Here is a 22093-nt window from a genome sequence, read left to right as displayed (position 1 = left end):
CCATGGCCTCCGATTGGAGCGGAGAGAAAACATCCTCAAAGCTTCCGCAATGCGCTGTCACGAACACCATGTCACTGCCACGGATAACGGCCCCAAAACCCGCGACCTTTATTTCAGCATTCCAAGAGCCGTCAACGTTCATTTTGAGGCGTCCTGAGGGAGGTGCAACCCACCTGGGTATGACCTAGGTCCCAGTACCGCAATTTGAAGTAACACATGACGACCTTACGAATTCCTACCACCACATAATAGCCCGAGATACACACACCTCAAGTGGCTGGACACTCTCCTGCCATAACTTTGTGTTCCTGCACCCCAACATATCACAAGGCACATCTCAAAGTTTAATTTGGAAATTAACTCACTTTATAAGGGACATCCCAGCATATCATAAGGCACAAAATACCTATATGTTGCAGAATATGTTGAAATGACTCACTTTAATGAGGCACTTACATACTTAAAATTTGAAAACTCTACAATTCACTGAACATATTTATACATAAATCGTCAAATGAACTTTGAATACAATGCAATCATGTTCAAGAATGAATGCTGAATTGACAAGTTTCACTAATGATATTAGGAAATTTGTTAGCTTTGCTACTTTTTCTTGCCAAATTACAACTCATTTGTAAAATGTGCACCTCTGTCCTACTTTCAGAGATTCATGAGCTCTGGCTGTGACGCAGTGTTTGCCGCCCTCTTGCACCCCATCTCTAACTCACTCTTCTCTTTAAAAACCCTATCATAAAACGCCAAAACACCGCACCCCTCTTCTTTGCATTGAGATCCATTCTGGAAATCGGTGTTGGGAGTTACAGACTAGAGATCTGGACTGTTCAAAAGAGAGAGATCTAGACCATTTTAGTTTTTGGGTTTTTGAAGTGGACTAGTGGGATGGGTTAGTAGGGGTCGTATGATTGAAACTGAGTGGTTTAGATTTCTTAGTTCGCGGGCTCTGAACACAAAATCTTGATCCCTCTTATCCCATTTTGTCTCTAACCCCACCATATCCTCTCTATGTCACACCACCACCACCACCACCGTGATAACCTTTGCATGAGTGGTTGGGGTATGGTTTATTATGGTTTGATGGGTCGCACTCGGAGCTTCTACAGAAGAAAAAAAAATTGAAAGATGACGAAATGCGGTGAAGGTGGATCGAACACCTGACCTTCAGATCTTCAGTCTGACGCTCTCCCAACTGAGCTATCCCCGCTGTTGATGTATAAGCGGAATACATAAGATATTGTGTAATCTGAGCTCTATTTCTGCAATCATTAAAGTTCAAAGAGCTCCAACCCCCAAGCCTCTCAATCCGACCAGCCAACAAACCAGTTGCGTATTTTCTCATAGCTCTCCAGAAACGCAAGAAAATTTCGCAGCGGAAGAAGCAAGCGTTTTTCTCTGCAACCAAACGGCCACAGTTGACCTAGCTTGACCTTTTAATATGCTTTGTGCTCGGTGTTCGACTGTAATCAGGCGACATCTGAAGGCATCCCCACGGCAGCACAATGAGACGGCATTTGTAATAATCAATGGTATCATCGTCATTGCTGCTCCTAGTACCTCTGCCGGTGTTGCTGATGTTGTTCATCATGAACGGATCCAACCCAATTCAACATTCCACAGTAAGCAAGCTCTAATACGATTGAATCTGTCCATACAAGATCGCCGTGCTAATACGAATGAATCCCTCCATTCATCCGTCTCCAGCTGTAATAATCCAGCACTTGGTCTGAAAGTTGAGAATAAAGATTGAGAATTCTCACAACCAGGCACCCATACTCAGCAACCAGCATCGAGTCCATCTTTGTTATTATGCATACAAATTATTTACAATTTTGTTAGAGACTTGTTATTTGTCCTTTAAAATTCTAATTTTAAACTTCAAATTTTCTATATTTAAAAAGAAAAATACACTTATGAATACTGCAAAATGAGATTTTCAGAATGCTAATAATAATTTTCTTTTTTTATTACGTTTTTATAAAATGGGAGTGCAATATGACAATTTAAACAAAAGGAAGCTTTCGAATATCCTTTGTCGTGCTCGTGGAACATTTTTGATTGTCGCGTTATGTGTTATATTTACATCCCAAAACATAAAAATATGGCTTTAGAATAGAAGAGATAAGATAATACTAGAAAGAACAGCTATGTGATAATAAAAATGGAACTTTAACGAAAAGCACCCGGTACTGTTCATTTTAACGAAAAACCACATTTTTACACTAAAAAGTCAATCCTGTACTATTCACTTCATCCTTTATTTTGTCCTTATCATTAAAACTCAAAGTTTTCAAACCATTTTCATTAGTTTTCTTAATAGTGTGTAGAGATCATTTTTAAACCACCGTCCACGAGTCACATCCGAAACTGCATGATTGTTAGTCACATATCCGTAGTAAATACCAAAATCGTCAGATTAAGTTGGTGCAGTGCTGAACGTAGAAAAACCAAATCGACACACGAGAAAGTAGAAAAGCCAAATCCAAAGAGAAATTATCTTTTCCCCTCTCACTCAAGCCAAATCCCACCATGAAATGTTTGAATCCTGAGATTTAGGATATTGGGTCGTTTTGTTCTTAAGAGCTTCCAATCTTTTCCATGGCAACCGTCGCTCAAATCTCCATCAGTTCCTTAGCTTACAGGCTGAGCAGTTTGCACAATGAGATAAGCAAGAAACCCATCAAATATTTTCCTTTATCGAGGACAAAGATTGGGTTTTTGAAGCAGAGCAAGTTCAGGTTGCAGGCTTATTGGGACGGGGATGGGATTTTGGTGGAAGATGAAGGGTGGAAGAGGAACAAGAACAAGAAAAGGGTGGTCGTGGTGAGGTTGAATCAGGGGTTTGGTGGGTTTAATGGTGGCGGAGGCGGCGGTGGTGGTGGTGGTGGGAAGGATGACGGAGCCACTGCTAGACTTCTGGGTAATTTGGCTGTGGCTATTGGATTGACTTATCTTTCGTTTACTGGGCAGCTTCGCTGGCTTTTGGATGCAATTGTTTCCATTTGGGTACTCTCTCTCTCTCTCTCTAACATTTCTGAAGATTTCTGGGTATGTTACTACTGTTTTGTGTATGTCTAATGAAATCGATGGGTTTTGATATGCAGCTGATAGCAGTGCTTGTACCAATTGTTGGTGTGGGTGCTTTTCTGTGGTGGGCAGGGCGGGATATGGTTCAAGACAGTGTAAGCCAACTTCAACTTTTAAGTTTTCTTCGACCGCGTATCGAATTTCTGTTGTTGGGTTTCGCCGGAAAATCTCAACTCAATTGTTGCTTTAATTTTCATGTTCTCAACTTGATCATTTCCCTCTATGCATTTGCAAACATTGACTAGTAATTCAGGATAGGGAGCTAATACCTTTTGTTTATATTAGTTTTGTCTGCTAGATATGTTGGTCTTACATAATGTTTTGGCATGTGTTGGGAGTTAAGTTTCAATCTAGTGATCCTTTAATTTGGGTGATTTATGAAGAATGGATGGTTTACCGAAAAGCTCTGTGATTTTGGTTCATTAGGAGTTGAGAATATTTGCAGTATTAGATGTCTTGATCTCAAATAACTGTATCGCAGGTGCTTTATAAGTAGATAATTTGGATACATGGTTTTGAAGGATTCAAATGCAAAAGTCTAGTGTGTCATAAATCGTAATCAGCTCATTCTTCCCTTTGGGAGAAGTATCAGAGGAATGCATTTTACATGCAGAATAATTCGTACCCAGTGCACAAGGCTCCCGCTTTACGCAGGGTCTGGGAGATACTTGTTCGTACAAAAATTAGTGAACACTCCACTCAAATGTTATCGACTCTTAATCAAGTTTATTTCGAGTAACATCCTGAGGGTGATTTTTTTCCAATGTTACATTTAGATTCTTACTCTGCAGTCCTGTGCCTGGAATGATTGCTTTTGTTTATGTACTTGCAGTGTCCAAACTGTGGAAACGCTTTCCAGATTTTCAAGTAAGACGAGTTGAAATCTGTTATAATGTCAAGCTAACTTATGGATACCTATATCGAATTGTTATGCTCTAGTTTCTAAGGATTGTTATGAATGAAAGTTGGCCTATCTTGGGTAATGATATGATTTTTTGCAGGTCTACTTTAAATGATGATTTGCAGCTGTGCCCCTACTGTAGTCAACCTTTCTCAGGTACATTCTCATATTTTGGTTTCTTGCTTTTCTGAGTTCCAAATTATACTTGCAGCTTCTTCCCTCTTAGCTTTCTGCACTCTGCAGATCTTATACTTACGTTACCATTACTGACTATATTACATGAGTTTTTTTCGTGTTGATGAACCCCTGTTTTCTGAGTAGTGGTCAAAAATTTTGGGTTTGTGTTTTTTTTTAGTTCCAAAAATTCCTCATGCTGCTTTATCCTATCAGTAGAGAAATGCCATTTCACTACGGTGTCGTAACTAGTAGGAATGATTTTGTTTTGGTATTTGATGGGAAAGTAGTGTTGATGTTGCCTCATGTGCGAAGATGTGCTTTAATTTCAGTGGTGGACGACAAGTTTGTAATGGACCCTATAAAATTCTCCAAACAATCTACAACATTTGGGCAGGCATTCAACGACTTCACCCGTTCCACAAGAGGTTATCCCTCAAACCCCTGTCGCCATTTTTCTCTTCCCGATCATATGTTGAGAGCCTGCATTTGATGATTGTTAACGTCTGCATTTTTCATGTCACCATTGCTTTCGTTTTTATCTGCATTAAGGGCGAAGGGTATAAACCGACTCATAAGCATCGATGAATCCATAAGTCGTAGGGCTTATTTAATCAGTGTGTGCGTCCAATCGATATGTTTTCTGAGCGTTGACACTGGTTACAGGGAAGGATTCTTCGAAGGCAGTCGTTGATATCGAAGCAGAAGTAAAAGATGCAGACTGAGGTTGCTTGGAAGAAAAACTACTTATGTTTCGAAATGATTTGGTTACTCGTAGATAATGGAAAATAGCACATATAGAATAGACAACACAATAGTTGTATTGAGAAAGCTTCGAAAGAACATTTTGCTTCGTGCGTTGTATATTATTTACGGACGCGAATTGTTCATTTTCTTCATGCATTCTTTTGCATTGGCCTTGTGCTTGATGAAGCACGCGGAACCAATTGAGTTTGTTCTAAGTTTTCGCAATTGCTCACTCAACTTTCCTTCATATAAGGCTATGAGATAAAAAAATTTCCCATTCAGTGTTATGAGGTGTGGAGGAGGATTCAAACTTGGGTGCGTCGGGAGGAACATATCCACTATAAGCAAAACCAACGTTTGATAAAGTGAACAGGCACCGTGTAGTTACAAAGTTGCCATGTACAACAGAAACTGCCTAAAAAGGTACGGTGTCTTGTAACATCAGAAATTGCATCCTCATTGTAAAATATTCCGACGCCAAGGACACGGTTTATTTATTTGCACATATATTCAGGTCCCCCGAAAGTTTAGTGTGGCCGTTCTTCAACTCTCTGCAAGAAAAGGGAAGCAGATAAGGAAAACTTCATCTAGTGCACAGTTACTTCAAAGTTTCAGAAATATGCAAGTCATACAACAAGAGCTACAACCAATCAATGCTTTGATATGAACAAAAGAAAACACCTCTAGTAGGTGAAACGTGCATCAAGACACCGTATAGATAGCGTACAAAAACAATCCACCCAACTCATACAACTCAAATCATTTTTGGTGGCCAAGTTCTCAACGGCGAATAGAGCTTCCTGCATTGCATTTATACTATAACCTATAATGCAAGAGTTAAGAATTGACGGTGCACATGCGGCCCCAAGACAGTAAATACTGGATACAACCATGTAATAGAGTATGAGAAAGCACTTAACACATTGATTATTTAGTTTCATGAGATCATGACATGAAAATGAAATAGACATAGTACCCCTTCCTTTTTGTCCTCTTTGCCTTTTGTGAAGAGCTTGTAACCCCCATATATAACCGCCCCCCATCCAGCTAAAGAGACGAGCACAAACTGTAAGGGACCAAAAAGAAAAAGCCAGGTGAAGCAAAGCCATAAGATGTTAAGAGTTTTGACTATCATGAGCAATAAGTTTGCGCTCGCATGCAACGTTGTTGAGAGCAATCCAGTTATTTTGGTGTGAGGACTTAACCAAATCATTTTGTGTCGTTTTACTGAGTAATTCAACAGACAACTTAACGACATCCCCCAGCATATCTCCTTCTCTCCCACATTATCATATGGACTAGAGCCTCAATATACACCCTGAATAATAGCATTCAAACCTTCTCACACAGACATACCACCTTTTCGGAGTGGAATCTAGGACCACTGCATAGTGCATACATAGCACCGGTAATTCGTTCCTCAACATCACAAAGGGACTGAGAGCTGTCCATTCCGGATTTCTATTTCACCCTGGGGGTGCAACTTTTTGATTGACGCTAAAAAACATATAACCGCGAGCTATCCATTGATTATAAACTTGACAAAACATGGAGTTTTGACTTTGCATGGATCTTCCTCGGAACATAATAAGCACAACTAAGGGGCTAGAGAATGCGCGTAACATGACCACAAGAATGATCATGCCAAAACAAGACATTCCTCAAGTAAATAAGTAATCGATAGTCTCAACAGCGAACCGCAACAAAACCATTAAGGACAAGACAGAACAGATGGAACACGTAAGGGTAAAAATAACATGATATAAAACTCACATGTTCTTCCTTCCATTTAGATGGGTGCATTGGGTCCTCCCAAAAGTTCACCTTCGGAGGTCCATGATGATCTGCAACACAGTCAAAACAAGTACAATATCAAGTAAACAATTCAATTCACTGATAGTCAGTGGACCGGATAATTTAGATTTTCCAAAAACTTTCACGACATGGGCACTGGCTTAAAGTTGATAACCCCGTGGCCCGTAGTATAGATTAATTTAGCGTAGACTATCGCTTCGACTGCAGTCCATATGAATTCCAGGTCAGGAAAAGAAAAAAAAAACACGCATAGTTCTAAAAAATAGAGGAATTCATACATGTTAATTTTCTCACACTTTCTGAGCAACCAAACGCAAACGTTGTAAGGAAAAAGATTAAATGGGGAGCTATTGATGAAACGAAAAGAGGTGAATCAAAGTTGAATGAATTACCGCCGCCGCCGGCAAGACCGCGCCGATGGACGAGGGAAGCAGATTTTGCGGTGGAAGCCGACTTGGGAGAGGAAAGCCACGCCATATTCGCTGCTTGACGGGCCGTCGCTGTCCATGCCGCCATTGTTCGGTGGTCTGATCTCTCTACGCAAGGTTGTCAGCTCGGAGTGAATATGTGGAAGTCAGAGAAGCTACACGCGTGTGAAGGAACAATGTAGAAGAAACCTGTGCGAAAGTAAAAAGAAAATTGTTTCTGAATTTCCATAAATGCCCTTCTATGTTTTTCTTGTTTCCTCTTCGGTACGAGGACTTCCATTGCGCGGTTACGACCGTCCCTAATTTTGTTTTATTATATTTCCCAATTTGTAAAATACAAAAATACTCTGAGAAGGGCACGTGGAAATCTTAAGTGAACATTTGAGGTTATTTCATAATTTGTCTCATTTTTTGTCATATTCTTGAGTCCTCGTTGATATAAACGTGTGAGTGCAAAGTAGAATAGAATTTGAACCTAAACGAAGATTTTACAAAACTCAAACGTCAAGGATATCTTAGTAAATTCAATTTATTTTACTTTATTTTTTATTTGCGTGCACTAAACCACTATCTCCCTTCCATTGTACGTGAGGATATGCTTCATACAAGTGAGATTCGAAGCTAACCACCACTGTTTCGTTTTCCAATGAATTCTGCAGAACACGATGAGGCCATTCCGACCTAAATCTCGTCGAATTGGATGAGTTTGTGGTCACAAATTGATCCACCATCATCCTTAGGCTGAGATTCAAACATTTCATGCTCAGATATTCGCGGATTCAAACCTTGAATTTCAACCTTGGATCCACGGGAATTTGAAACCTTGAATTACAAGTAGTGACTTCTTCGTTCGGTTTTCACGGTTTTTTTGCACCTTTAGGCCAAACCGAGGTGAGATTTGAATTTTGCACCCTTAAATTAGTGTAATAAATAGTATAGTGGTTTCCCATATAGGAGAGACTTACTCCGAGAATTACAAAGGTTAGACAAGGTAAGGCGGCTACAATCCAACAACATATGAGTGAGTGGGTTTTGTTTTCAAACATCTACTATATTTATATAGTCTCGATGATGGCTTTTATGAATGTTTTACACCATGCCACACCGTTACTTAGAAATGTTACATGTTGAGGTTGAGATGAGATTTATGAAATTATGGTGGCATAATCATACATATTTTACTTGCTCATCATGCATGCTTACACGGATGTCTATAGTACTCGTTCTGGCCAAGACCAACTTCATGTATATGTTTACATCGCACTATTATGCTCATTTTGGATTCATTATAGATGCCAACATGTACTAGTTGTTTTTGCATTTAGGACTCGTAGGTGATGCGCTTAGCGCTAGCTTCACATGTATGTAATGCTCAAACGTAGATTATTATGCCTAACCTGTTCATGTAGCTACTTTATACATAGACTTGCGTGTGTTGCATTTTTTTTTATGAGCATATTGGTTACATTTGTTGAGATAGTTGTGATTTGCATGTATCCTTAGTATAACTACTTTTATACCATTCACGTTGGTTTTGCATACTTATACATATTATGATTTTGGAAACTATGGGTTTTACAACTAAATGTCACTGGGTTACGAAAAGCAAAGGTTTTGGTAAATACTTATTTTGCCCACTCATATTTTTTGTTTTGCGTTCCTCCAGGACTTAATAGCTGGACTCTATGGTGAGCAAGGGTTCATTAGGGGATTTTGACATCTACTTCTAATAATGTAGGAAGTTTATTTCCTGTTACTTGTGTAATATCCGTCCTCCCCAAGGTGAGAATTTTCTCACCTTTACTGCACTTTTGTCTATGCTTTGACACTACATGCATTTGTAATAAGGGTTCTTTCCGCCTTGCGCACTCTCACTCTTTGTCTAATTTAGTTCTAGACTTTGGTTTTAATCTATTTGTACGCTTTACACATCATTTGCATATTATGGCATCATCACCTTCCAAATGTATGTTAACATGCCTCGATTTCAATGTTCATTTGGATATCCGGGTCAGAGTGTGTCAGCACCGTTATATTGTTATTGTGTCATTTTCGTGCATTGTAAATTGCTTCCCCATTATATATCATGTATGTCACTTCCTTTTTGTACATCAATCGAAAGTATCAACAAAACTACGTATTTCATATAAGCTCCGTATGTAGAGAAAATAAGCATAAACAAACCATCGAGAAAACTTTAATGATGTCTAAACTTTAAACATTGTTTCACTTTGTTCTTTGAACTTCCAATTTGAATTTCTGATCCCTAAACTTTCAATTCATGTATGTAAATTCTAATATCCGAAAATTCAATCTTGTGCTATGCACATCACCAAAATTTCAAGGGCATATATGTCAACACCACGCTACATTTACAACAAATGTTATTAAAAGGATACGTTTACAGACTACAGTAAATTCAAAAGGTTTTTAATGTACAAAACAGACAAAAACAACCCTCAAATTGACAAGATAATTAACAAAAGAGTGATGATATTCCCACCCCGGTGTCTTATTTCCCCACCCACCTTTTTATGAATTTTTTAATTACAAATTTATCCATTTGTAAAATGACTAATAGGGATCTTACTTACTCCTTTTTGCATTAATTTTTTTTATAAAAAAAGAAAAGAAAAGAAAAGTTTAGAAAATTTGTCTCCCATAAACCCTAACTCATCATTTTCATCCCCTTTCATTCAGAGAAAGCAAAATCGTTCAGAGAAAGCAAAAAGAATGAATTTAGAAGATGACATTTCTATGGAACAAGTAGATGGCTATGTTTCCGTCAAACAGGTAAAAGATAATTTTATGTGGACCATCTTGATTTGTCGACATGAATAATTGAAGCATAGCTTTGTGACTTTTTATTTGAATTTGCATTAGGTTAGGGTACAATTTGTTTCATGTTTTCCTATGAGAATTCCTAGAATTCGTTGGAATTGTTTTAATTAGGTTAGGGAAAATTTTGCAATTGGTTAATTGATATCGAACCTGTTAGCGAGGGCTGGGGAGGTTCCACCAGCAGCGTCACAATCTTGCTCTAAATCTTTGCCTTTTAGTAAATTTTCCAATTGGTTAATTGATATCGAACCCGTCAAAGTGCTTCACAGAAACCTGAATAGGTTATGTAATCACCAAGATTATCAGCCTTTAGAAAGGCAAAGACATCATCCTCTGTCAGCGAAACTCTTCGTAGTTGGTATTGAATTGTGAAAATTTATCCCATTAGAAACAGAACGGACAACAATGTGACTGAAAAAAGTATATAGGCAATGAACATGTATTGCTGCTGCTGCTGTATCCGAGGTTGTTCCTTTTTGGTCAATTTCGTTTATGGTTTATCACTGGGGTTTATTTTTTCTTTTCTTTTTTCCGGTTTTTAGAAGGTTTGTTTATTTTCTTTTTTTTTTTTAAAGAAATTTATCTCTAATTATATATAGGGTTATTTTAGGAATAATAGTGGGTGGGAAAATAACATTTTAATTTTTTAACTTTTTATAGTGGGTGTAAATATAACGTGGGTGAGGAAATAAGACAACGGGGTGGGTTTAGCAGCTCTCTTAACAAAAACCGCATGACGTGATGGCACAAATTGAAAGGTCAAAGCGCATGGTGAAACAAGGTCTATGATTAAAGGGACATAACTAAATTTCCCAATGTTCTTTTGGGAAAAAATTTTGCTTAATAATTTGAGTGCTATATACTCACCAAATCTTGGGACAATATTTCATTTTATTGAAATTTGAGCTCATTTTGAACTTCATTTATTATTAATCCATATTGTACTTAAATTTGTGCAGATATATCATTTGATCAACAAAATTAGCAAATAAATTTAGTATAACAATGTTGTTGATATGTAAAACTTATATTTCAGAAAAGCAAATGTATATACCACAACAAATTTGAGAAATTGATGGATTAAGTTGTCAAAGGAGTTGCTCCAAAAATACTAACACAGCTCAAGTTCATAAACATTCATATCATACGGAACAAATCTCACTTCAGAATGAAATGGTATTTTAAATTTACTAAGTAATGGATGCTTGGTAAAATATGATTTATCCCCAATACTATATCACTTTGCATTTGGTCATTAACATTAAATCTCATTCTAAAGACGCGAACGAATGAAGATCTTTTTCTTATTGTCCTGCAGAAGATCTGAACCCCGAACGCCTTCATCCGGCATCTTCTTTGGATGCTCCATGTTCGAGTGCATTTACGCCATCACTACTAACTTAAGATCTTCCGGTTTCTTCTTGTCATCAAGAGATGCTGAAAGGGGTGGTTGATCCTATAATCCTTCCTGTAGAATCTGATGCACTTGCTTCCGACCTGCAGCGATAGAAAACAATGAAAAAATGGAGAACGAGAAACAATCACGAGTGCGTGTACACCGTTACCAAGTTGAAAACATGGAAGCAGTTAACAGAAAGAACCAGTTCGAATATAAGTATTTAGCTGATTACCCCTTGAACATCGAACCCATTTCAAATTTTTCCTTAGAACTTTTATTTTGGTCATTTCCCTCGAACTATTACTAATAGCAAATTCACCCTTACCATCAAGTTTACCAAGAACTCAACCAATTTTCTGTCCAAAATATCCCCCGTCGTTAAATGTTATTTGATAGTTATTATTTTGCTTTCTTAGTGTTGTTCCAACCGAAGTTCACGCAATCATGTTGACACGCTTGTTTGTACCATACTTGATCAATCCCGAAACTACTAAACACCGGTCAACATTATACCGCCAAGGACCCACAAGAGTCTCCCTCCAACCAGGAGTCCAATCACAATGCGACACATGTCAACATCAGAGGCCAATCATAACGCGACATGTGTCGACATCAGAGGCCAATCACAGCACGACACGTGTCAATGTCAGAATGAAACTATAAACTTTCTTCTATAAATAGAAATTATTCTCTCACAATATTTCCTAATGTCATTTGTACTAAATCATTCACTAGTACTCACAAAAGGAGAGCTTGAACCTATGTACTTGTGTAAACCCTTCACAATTAATGAGAACTCCTCTACTCCGTGGATGTAGCCAATCTGGATGAACCACGTACATCTTGTGTTTGTTTCCCTGTCTTTATCCATTTATATACTTATCCACACTAGTGACCGGAGCAATCTAGTAAAGGTCACAAACTTAACACTTTCTGTTGTACCAAAGTTCTCACTGATTTTGTACATCAACAACGCTCGTCCATCCGAATTCACAAAGAACGTAGTTAGGATCTAAATTAACAGCTCACGCATTGAAAAAGGAGAAGGAAAGAGCAATGAAATTATGAAAGCAATTTTCCTTTTCCAATCCAAGGAATATATACAGAGATCAGAGAATGTAATGTGAAGAAACTGAAAAATATCAAATCCAGGACACACATAATCAATCTGTTGAATTTTATAGAGGGTGCAACATAAATATATAGAGTTCAGTTCCAGTAACCTATTAAACTCACTTCCCAAATTATATTTGGGAATTTGTTAACATGGAAATATGAAGGGAAGAGCCCTCCCTTTTCAGTGTATCCAGATACTCAGCTGAAGGTTGTGCCCTTGCAACTTTGGCAATAGCCTTGTTTTCTTCATCTGTCCCTCCCTCCAAAAACGCTCCCACAATCCTCCCGTCCTTGATCCATGCTGCTCCAAACTTCAGTTGGCTTGATGCTGGATTGGGGTCCCCAAACAGTAACAGATCACCTACATTGTCTCCATAAAACGTCCACGACAAATCAAAGGCACGGGAGTAGGAGTACGGAACATAGTCGTACTCTTCGATGCACTTCCCTTCCTCACTTGCCCTGATAGCTCTCACAGCATGCTCGGCTGATTTTCTGGCATGGTCAACATGCTCAACTCTTCTCATGTCATCGTACAATTTCATATGGAAAGTAGCAACGTCCCCCACGGCGTATACATCAGGGACATCTGTTTCGAACATTCCATCAGTTTGGATTCCGCCTTTCTCTTCACCGACTAGCCCCTTGAACAAATCAATTAGAGGCTTTGCGCCGACACCAACAACAACAATATCAGCTTGCAGCACCCTACCATCCTTGAGTTTCACTGCCTTTACCTCTCCGTTTGTGTCAACATCGAACCCTACTGCAGTGGTGCCCTTGATCATTTGAACTCCTTCATTGGCGTAGTAACCCTCGTAGAAAGCGGCTATCTCTTTAGTGAAAAGCCGAGGCATGCACCACGGTTCCGGAAAAACCATGGTGACATCGAACTTGTTGATTCTAATAGCTGCTCCGACTTCAAGACCAATGTACCCTCCTCCAACAATCACTACCTTTCCGTTTTTCTTGGCTCTAATTGCCTCCACAAGTTTATCGGCATCACTGATTTCCCTCAAGTAGAAAATGTTTTTGGCATGATCTCCTTGCACACCAAATTCTGTCAACCTTATAACTCTGGAACCAGTTGCAATGATCAAAGTTTCGAATTCAAACATTCCCCCAGTTGCACTAGTGAGGATCTTTGAATGAAGATCTGCTTCGACTATTTCTGTGCTAAGAAGTAACACAATGCCTTTCTCCGCATACCACTCCGGAAGCAGCTTCTCTCCTCCACTTCCGACACAGACATGGAACCCTGGAAGCCTTGTAGCTCCTTCAGGAAGCAGATAGCCCTTACTAAGTGCCGGACGTTCATAAGGTGCAACGGCTTCTTTGGATATGATCGCTAACTCACCCGGTTCAAGCCCTTGCTTGACAAACTCCCTTGCTGCGTATCCAGCTGCAACTCCACCACCGATGATCACGTACTTAAACGACTTCTTAAGGGAAATCTCACTAAAGAGACTACCCTTTTCAAGCAATTCTTCAACTTCTCTAATTTTTTCATCAACAAGCTTTCCAAGATGTGCAATCGAGAGAAATTTCCTTTCGCCGAGTTTTTCAATAGTTAGTATTTGAGTTTTGATCCTTTCCACGTTCTCTAACCACTCGTAGACTTCATCGCATTGTGGTTTACTTGGAAGGAGAGGCTCGGCCTCTAGTTTTTCGATTATATCTTCACTTTGGCTAATTAGCTCTTCCAACATTCCTCTTAGAGTGTTCATATTATTAACTTCAAAGTTTTGTCGATACTTTAACCATCGTGTAATCAGAGCCCATATGAACATTATTCGTTCATAAATCGGTGTCAGAAATCCCATAGCTTCCTGCACATCACACCAGAACAATGCAAGATAATTTTACCCTGAATATTGTTGTGCTAAGATAGCACCAAACCCGTTGGAACCAACTCTTGATAACTCACAGGAAATATATCAAATGAAATGCAAGAACAAAATATTAAAGACACCAAGATTTTAACGAGGTTCCTCAACAGTCAGTGTAACTAGAGTACGTCCTCGAAGCAGTAGGAGCTCACCCAATAATCCACTATCAACCAAATGGGAGTTTACAAAGTGTTGGCAATCTCACAACCCAAATAACCCAATACACCCAATAACTCTCACACTCTAAAGAAACAAATAGAGAAAGAAATATCGTGATTAATTTCTTCTCTATACAAAGCTCAAAGCTATTACAACAATAACACTTTGATGGAGTGAGAACTATCCAATGAAAGGAACAACAACTCCTTCTCTCAAAATGGTACTGCAGCAGTACCTTCTTTCTCTCCCTCTCTTCTCTTCGGCTCACCAATTTTCTGCTCACTTAAAAAAACAAAGGGCAGCAGCTTCCTTATCATAACATAGCCATTCATTCAAGTCACCCCGTGACTTCCCATGGACCAAGAAAACTTTAGACAAAGTGCTTTTCTTTTCCCCAAAACAAGGAAGAAACATCATAATGTTGTCCCTTTTTCTTTTCCTTTTTTTTTTTTAATAGCCGAAAGTTGTTTGTTTGGCCATAATTCAACAATCTCCACCTTGGCCAAATTCCGAAAACACCATGATAAGCCAACCAACACAATCAACACAAAAATCACTCCCAAACACTAGCAAGAGAACAACTCATGCCGAGCCAAATGCTCCAAAACTCCTACTGCTCAACGCCTTCTTTATATAGGCATAATGTGAGCCAAGTTCAAACAGTGAACAAACTTGGCTACACCAACAACCTTAGTCAACATATCAGCGGGGTTGTCTTTAGTTGGAATCTTCTGGAGAATGATTTCCCCTTCACCAACAATTTCACGAACAAAGTGATAACGCACATCTATGTGCTTGGTCCTCGCATGATGAACCTGATACTTAGCCAAATAAATGGCACTCTGACTATCACAATGTACCTCCACCTGCTTCTGATCAACCCCCAAATCTCTAATCAACCCATGTATCCAAATGGCCTCCTTTATAGCTTCAGCAACTGCCATATATTCAGCCTCTGTAGTAGACAAGGCAATAGACGACTGCAAAATCGACCTCCAACAAACTGGTCCTTTAGCCATAGTAAACACATAGCCTGTAGTAGACTTCCTTCCATCCAGATCACCTGCATAATCTGAATCAACATAACCAACTGCAAAATGACCAATACCAGAGTCATCTCTCTCAAAGCATAAACCAACATCTCGAGTACCATGGAGATACCTCAATATCCACTTAGCTGCTTGCCAATGCTCTTTACCTGGATTATGCATATATCGACTCACCATGCCAACTGCATGAGCAATATCCGGTCTAGAGCATACCATTGCATACATCAAACTACCAACCAAATTTGCATATGGTATATTTTTCATTTGCAGCTTCTCTTTATCATTTTTAGGACATTGTAGAGAACTCAATTTAAAATGAGGAGCCAAAGGGGTACTAACCGGTTTGGTTGAATCATGAACTCCAAACTTCCGAATCAACTTCTCAAGGTATTGTCTTTGATTCAAACTGACCAAACCCTTCTCTCTATCTCGAGTGATCTCCATGCCAAGGATCTTCTTTGCTTCACCAAGATCCTTCATCTCAAACTCATTCTTCATTTGTTTCTTCAATTTCTCAATCTCTTCAACATTCTTTGAAGCAATCAACATATCATCAACATATATCAATAAATAAATGAAAGACCCATCTTGCAACTTCTTGAAGTACACACAATGATCATATTGACTTCTAGAATAATTTTGGCCTCTCATAAATTTATCAAACCTCAAATACCATTGTCTTGGAGATTGCTTCAAGCCATAAAGTGATTTCTTCAATTTGCAAAACAAATTCTCCTTCCCTTTCACTATATACCCATCCGGTTGACACATATAAATCTCTTCATTCAAATCACCATGTAGGAAAGCCGTCTTCACATCAAGTTGCACAAGCTCAAGATCATACTGTGCAACAAGAGCTAACATAATGCGAATTGAGGAGTGCTTCACAACCGGAGAAAAGATTTCATTGTAGTCAATGCCCTCCTTTTGTGCATACCCTTTAGCAACTAATCTTGCTTTGAATCTCACATTGCTTTTCTCATCAGCATCTTCCTTCTTGGCATACACCCATTTGCAACCAATAGCTTTCTTGCCCTTAGGCAATTTAGCTAACTCCCAAGTCTTGTTCTTCAAGAGAGAATTCATCTCATCACCCATGGCATTGCACCACCTCTCCTTCTCCTCACTCTCAATGGCTTCCTCGAAATTGGATGGAATCTCATCAGTGATAATAGGAAGAGCAAAAGAAACATAGTCACTATACCGAGCTGGCTTGGTAATTTGTCTCTTTCCTCTGTTCTTGGCAATAGACTCTTGAGGTGAAACTTGCTCTTCAACTTGAATAGAATCTTCAAGTTCAACTTCTTCAACATCCTCATGGTCTCCCACTTCTTCACTTGTAGTGGCTTCGACATCAGCGGAAATAGGATTTGAAGTACCAGAGGCAACTTTCTCAAGCTCCACCTGTTGGACATCTTTCACATTCTTCTCAGAGACTTTGTACATACTTTCTTCGTCAAATGTCACATCTCTACTAATTACCAGTTTCTTCATCTCTGGACACCACAACCTGTAACCTTTGACACCACTACTAAAACCAAGAAAGATAGCCTTTTTGGCTCTAGGATCAAGTTTATTTTCAGTTACATGAAAATAAGCAGGTGAACCAAAAATACGAATATGATCATAATCAGAAGAAGGTTTTCCAGTCCATACCTCCATTGGTGTCTTACCCTGAATAGCAGCTGAAGGTAACCGGTTGATGATGTGACATGCATAATTAACTGCTTCTGCCCAAAATGACTTGCTTAAACCCGACTGAGACAACATACATCTAACCTTCTCAAGCAAGGTTCGATTCAATCTTTCTGCAACTCCATTTTGTTGTGGAGTTCCCCGAACACTAAAATGTCTCACAATTCCTTCCTCTTTGCAAACTTTAAAGAAAGGGTCGGATGTGTATTCACCACCATTATCCGATCTCAAAATCTTAATCTTTCTCCCAGTCTGGTTCTCAACCATTTTCTTCCAACTCAAGAAAATGCTCAACACCTCACTCTTGTGCTTCATAGTGTAGACCCAAGACCTTCTTGAATAATCATCAACAAAGGTCACGAACCAATGTCTACCACTCAAAGAGGGAGTCTTTGTAGGACCCCAAACATCCGAATGCACATAATCAAGAATGCCCTTCGTCTGATGTACAGCAGTACCAAACTTCACTCTAGTTTGCTTCCCCAAGACACAATGCTCGCAGAAATCAAGCTTACAAGTCGTGGCACCTTTTAGAAGACCTTGTTTCACAAGCCCTTGTAGAGCTTTCTCACCGGCATGGCCTAATCTCATATGCCACAATCTAGTAGTATCTGAATCAGATGTGCCCATATTTTCAGAGACTACAAATGCTTCACCTGTCACAGTGCTTCCCTGCAATAAATACAAATGGCCACATCTATGAGCTTTCATCACAACAAGTGCACCATAAGTAACTTTCAATGTCTGTCCATCTGAATGAAACCTGAAACCCTTGGATTCCAAAGTACCCAAAGAAATAAGATTTTTCTTCAAATTCGGTACATACCGAACACCTGTCAACTCTTTAACCATGCCATCATGCAACTTCAAACGAACTGTACCAATCCCTTTTGTTGTGCAAGGATTGTCATCTCCCATGAACACAACGCCACCATCAAACTCTTTCAAGCTTGAAAACCAATTCTTGTGAGGAGTCATATGATGAGTACAACCCGTATCCAACACCCATTTAGTAGCACAATCAAAAGATGAGGAAGTGGTTAAAGCAAAATCAGAAAAATCTATTTCAACCTCAGCAACATTAGCTTCAGAACTTTCTTTTCCTTTGATCTTCAACTTAGGACAATCTTTCTTCCAATGACCCTTATTATGACAAAAGGCACATTCATCCCTTTCCAAAGGTTTTCTACCTTTAGAGTTTCCTCTAGGTCGAGACTGTGATTTTTTCCTACTAGAAGATGACCTCCTCTCCGATGATCTACCTCTAACAAATAAAGCTTCAGAGGTACTATCATGATTTTTATCTCTATGCCTCATTTCATAATTCATTAAGGCATTTGACACATCTTCAAATTTCACAGTTTCTTTACCATGCATAATAGTGGTAACAAAATGCTCATAAGAGTCCGGCAAGGAATTCAACAATATTAAGGCCTTATCTTCATCCTTAATATCCTCATCTAAATTTAACAAGTCGGCAATCAACTTATTAAAAGCATCAAGGTGTCTAATCATTTTTGTACCTTCTTTGAATTGAAAGCGGTAGAGCTTTTTCTTCAAGTGTAGCCGGTTCTCTGCACTCTTCGTCATATACTTGTCTTCCAATTTTTGCCACAACACACTTGCTACCATCTCCCGCATCACAAAATACTTCTGAGTTTTTGCAAGGCACAACCGAATTGAAGAGCAAGCCCACAAATTTAATTTTTCCCATTCTGGCTTCGACATAGCTTCCGGCTTCTCTCCCAAAGCGGCAAGTAGATCTTGTTGAGCCAACACATCTTTGACCTCACATTGCCACATCCCGAAGTTGTTTGTGCCATCAAACTTTTCCACTTCAAACTTTGCATTTTGCACCGTAGTTCTTGCAAACCCGGAGCTGCTTCCAAAAGGATTCTCATCTTGCCCGTCTGACATCTTTGGCAACTAGACAGTACCCAAGAGCAACCAGTGCTCTGATACCAATTGTTGTGCTAAGATAGCACCAAACCCGTTGGAACCAACTCTTGATAACTCACAGGAAATATATCAAATGAAATGCAAGAACAAAATATTAAAGACACCAAGATTTTAACGAGGTTCCTCAACAGTCAGTGTAACTAGAGTACGTCCTCGAAGCAGTAGGAGCTCACCCAATAATCCACTATCAACCAAATGGGAGTTTACAAAGTGTTGGCAATCTCACAACCCAAATAACCCAATACACCCAATAACTCTCACACTCTAAAGAAACAAATAGAGAAAGAAATATCGTGATTAATTTCTTCTCTATACAAAGCTCAAAGCTATTACAACAATAACACTTTGATGGAGTGAGAACTATCCAATGAAAGGAACAACAACTCCTTCTCTCAAAATGGTACTGCAGCAGTACCTTCTTTCTCTCCCTCTCTTCTCTTCGGCTCACCAATTTTCTGCTCACTTAAAAAAACAAAGGGCAGCAGCTTCCTTATCATAACATAGCCATTCATTCAAGTCACCCCGTGACTTCCCATGGACCAAGAAAACTTTAGACAAAGTGCTTTTCTTTTCCCCAAAACAAGGAAGAAACATCATAATGTTGTCCCTTTTTCTTTTCCTTTTTTTTTTAATAGCCGAAAGTTGTTTGTTTGTCCATAATTCAACAAATATATGGTACCTCTATTCATATATTTTTCAACAAGCAGTTCGATATATAGAGGATCATTAATCTGGTTTTCGAAACTGTGGTTAAACATTTTGTACCATATCATATACAGGTCCTAGCAACATCTTCGTCTATTTATGTCTTGAGTTTTAATCTCTTATAGTGAAAGTCCTATTAACTTCATTAGCACCAGCCTTTGTCTTTTTTCATTTCCACATGATTTTCCAGATATTTGTCGAGATTTTTGTCGAAATTATACTCTTCCTGATTCTGATTTGAAGAGGGGGGAACTAGCAGTAATTGTATCTGTTTACGATGGCTAGCTCTTGGTTGTTTAGCTTTGATCTAAAATTAGTTGTTAACTGTTATCTGATTAATTAACTAAACTATCTGAAATTTTTAACATATAAGAAACTAGCAGTCGATAATTTTCAGAAAAGAAAGCGTACCTGCTTCACTGACTGCTAAAATACGGTAATGGTTGCGTCCTCTGTGAAAAGAAACCGAAAACCAGTGCAAATTAAAAGTAACTTATGTGTGCGAAGGATTGCCTTGAAAGGTTAAGCCTTTTATAAGAGACCTGAAAAGCATAGAGTTACTGAAGCAAAGTATCTGCTGGTCTTGGTGCTAAGGGAAGCAAAGAATGCTTTTAAAAGAACCGGATAAAATGGCACTATAAATCTTGGATAAGGTCTTTATAAGAGCATCTCCAAATGAGATATCAAATTGTCCAAATCAGCAATAACGGTAACAAAAGATAGCATTAATGTTTTCCAACCGAGAAGCCAAATCTGATGTGGCATGATATGGATTGACATCTCTTCCCCTTGCTGCCAAATTTGACAGTACCTTCAGATTTTTTTAATTAATTATTAAATGCTCTTTATTAATTTTTTATTGGTTTAAAGCATTATCCTTTTGTTTCTTTTCATTCCCAATGCAAAGAAAATACATATGAATTATTATTTTATGTTTAAAATTTGACATATCAATTTGAGAACAAAAGTTTAAAAGATGCCAAAGTGCAATGTAAGCCTTCAAATTCAAATTTTAGGTTTAAAATTTGACATCTTCTTCGGAGATGGTCTGAAGTTCAAGTGTTTTTAAAAATTACAATCTAATGCTAAGCCTTTTCTTGAAAAAAAAGGCAAGAACAATTATGTACAGTACAACTGTTGAGCAAAAATTGTGCACAATATGTAAACAAATAATTCACTCGACACAATTTCACCCTCGTTCATTTTTCTGAAGAGGGTTTTATTAATTTGAGTTCGAACCATTTTAGACTATGCGTCTATTAATTACAATCATTCGTTAAAAGGAAAAACCATTTTATTCCAATATAAATCAATCGTAACTTGGGGATTTTGGGGTTTATTTGATTTTGCGACTGCGTCTAGGTCGAGCCCTAGATTGCCTACGAACCCTTGTTGAAGGATCAAGTCACTCGTAGTTCCTTATGTATTGGTTGGGGTTTGATGCTTTGTGTAGTTTTAGCTTGTGCGGGCGAGGACTTTGAGCCATTGGAGCATAACGTGGCTTTGTGCCATTTGAGTATTGTCGCGGCTTCGTACCATTTGAAGTTTGACTCGAATTTGTGCCATTTTGAGATTTGATGTGGCTTCGTGTCTTTGGGATTTCAATGTAGCATGAGTCCACTAATTTGAGGTGGCAAATTCATCGAGCTTTGTGCTTTGAGATGGTTTGAGTCCACGGCATTTGAAGTGATTTACATCCACGAATTTGGTGTCGTCGATGTTATCTCCATAATCCTTTATTTTGGATTGCTTGGACTCAATATGTCTCCATGACGCCATTAGGCTCCTGCCATTTGTTGCTCATCCTCGGCTCTAATTCATAGGTTCTACATTTGCAAAGCCATATGAATTTAGATGGGGAGCCATGGCTTTTCTTTGTTCTCCACGTGGGCAGCATTCCCACTTAACTTAGAGAGATTTTGTTTTGCAGCAAGCTTTTTTCTTCTTCTATTTGAAGGCTTCGAATTTTCTAAGTCCCAAATAGGGCTTCAAGTGGTGGTGTTTGGAAAGGAAAACCATATTTTAGCTTTCCATATATCTTGAATTTGCATGGAAGACGACTGCCCTTTTTTTTTAAGTGACCACGTGCATGGTTTAGAAGACAAATTTATTTC

General features: G+C 38.7%; 3 protein-coding genes and 1 non-coding gene across 5 annotated transcripts; 1 reads left to right on the top strand and 3 right to left on the bottom strand.

Moving 5' to 3' along the window:
- Nucleotides 1–1149: 1149 nt before the first annotated feature.
- TRNAF-GAA (transfer RNA phenylalanine (anticodon GAA)) lies at nt 1150–1222 on the bottom strand. Its single transcript has one exon. It is a non-coding gene; the product is annotated as a tRNA-Phe (tRNA).
- Nucleotides 1223–2329: 1107 nt separating this feature from the next.
- Nucleotides 2330–5205, top strand: LOC103433941 (uncharacterized). The gene is made up of 6 exons (XM_008372246.4): nt 2330–3021; nt 3120–3197; nt 3935–3969; nt 4104–4159; nt 4510–4605; nt 4844–5205. The coding sequence occupies exons 1-6, from the start codon at nt 2614–2616 to the stop codon at nt 4900–4902; spliced, it is 732 nt and encodes a 243-aa protein (XP_008370468.1). The 5' UTR covers nt 2330–2613; the 3' UTR covers nt 4903–5205.
- Nucleotides 5206–5240: 35 nt separating this feature from the next.
- LOC103433940 (uncharacterized) lies at nt 5241–7343 on the bottom strand. Of its 2 annotated transcripts, none has more exons than XM_070807910.1 (4): nt 7132–7343; nt 6698–6768; nt 5909–5990; nt 5241–5477 (listed from the first exon to the last, which is right to left on the bottom strand). In XM_070807910.1, the coding sequence occupies exons 1-4, from the start codon at nt 7253–7255 to the stop codon at nt 5452–5454; spliced, it is 303 nt and encodes a 100-aa protein (XP_070664011.1). In that variant the 5' UTR covers nt 7256–7343; the 3' UTR covers nt 5241–5451. The 2 variants fall into 2 exon arrangements, with proteins under 2 accessions (XP_070664011.1, XP_008370465.2); XM_008372243.4 differs by having other exon boundaries at nt 5241–5475; nt 5901–5990; nt 7132–7342.
- Nucleotides 7344–12563: 5220 nt separating this feature from the next.
- Nucleotides 12564–20484, bottom strand: LOC103433944 (monodehydroascorbate reductase, seedling isozyme-like). The gene is made up of 2 exons (XM_008372249.4): nt 20391–20484; nt 12564–14352 (listed from the first exon to the last, which is right to left on the bottom strand). The coding sequence occupies exon 2, from the start codon at nt 14344–14346 to the stop codon at nt 12652–12654; it is 1695 nt and encodes a 564-aa protein (XP_008370471.3). The 5' UTR covers nt 14347–14352; nt 20391–20484; the 3' UTR covers nt 12564–12651.
- Between the last annotated feature and the right edge of the window lie 1609 nt (nt 20485–22093).

This window comes from Malus domestica, chromosome 11, assembly GCF_042453785.1.
Source record: "Malus domestica chromosome 11, GDT2T_hap1".
NCBI lineage: Eukaryota > Viridiplantae > Streptophyta > Magnoliopsida > Rosales > Rosaceae > Malus > Malus domestica.
Note: the sequence above shows the minus strand (reverse complement) of the source record. Positions and strands in the feature narration are given on the sequence as shown.

Coding starts and splice junctions, on each gene's coding strand:
- LOC103433941 (XM_008372246.4), top strand. CDS start 2,614: ATGGCAACCGTCGCTCAAATCTCCATCAGTTCCTTAGCTTACAGGCTG. Junction 3,022..3,119: donor ATGCAATTGTTTCCATTTGG/GTACTCTCTCTC, acceptor TTTGATATGCAG/CTGATAGCAGTGCTTGTACC. Junction 4,606..4,843: donor CTTCACCCGTTCCACAAGAG/GTTATCCCTCAA, acceptor CACTGGTTACAG/GGAAGGATTCTTCGAAGGCA.
- LOC103433940 (XM_008372243.4), bottom strand. CDS start 7,255: ATGGCGGCATGGACAGCGACGGCCCGTCAAGCAGCGAATATGGCGTGG. Junction 5,991..6,697: donor CTAAATGGAAGGAAGAACAT/GTGAGTTTTATA, acceptor GGTCCCTTACAG/TTTGTGCTCGTCTCTTTAGC. Junction 5,476..5,900: donor AAGAGGACAAAAAGGAAGGG/GTACTATGTCTA, acceptor CTTTTCTTGCAG/AGAGTTGAAGAACGGCCACA.
- LOC103433944 (XM_008372249.4), bottom strand. CDS start 14,346: ATGGGATTTCTGACACCGATTTATGAACGAATAATGTTCATATGGGCT.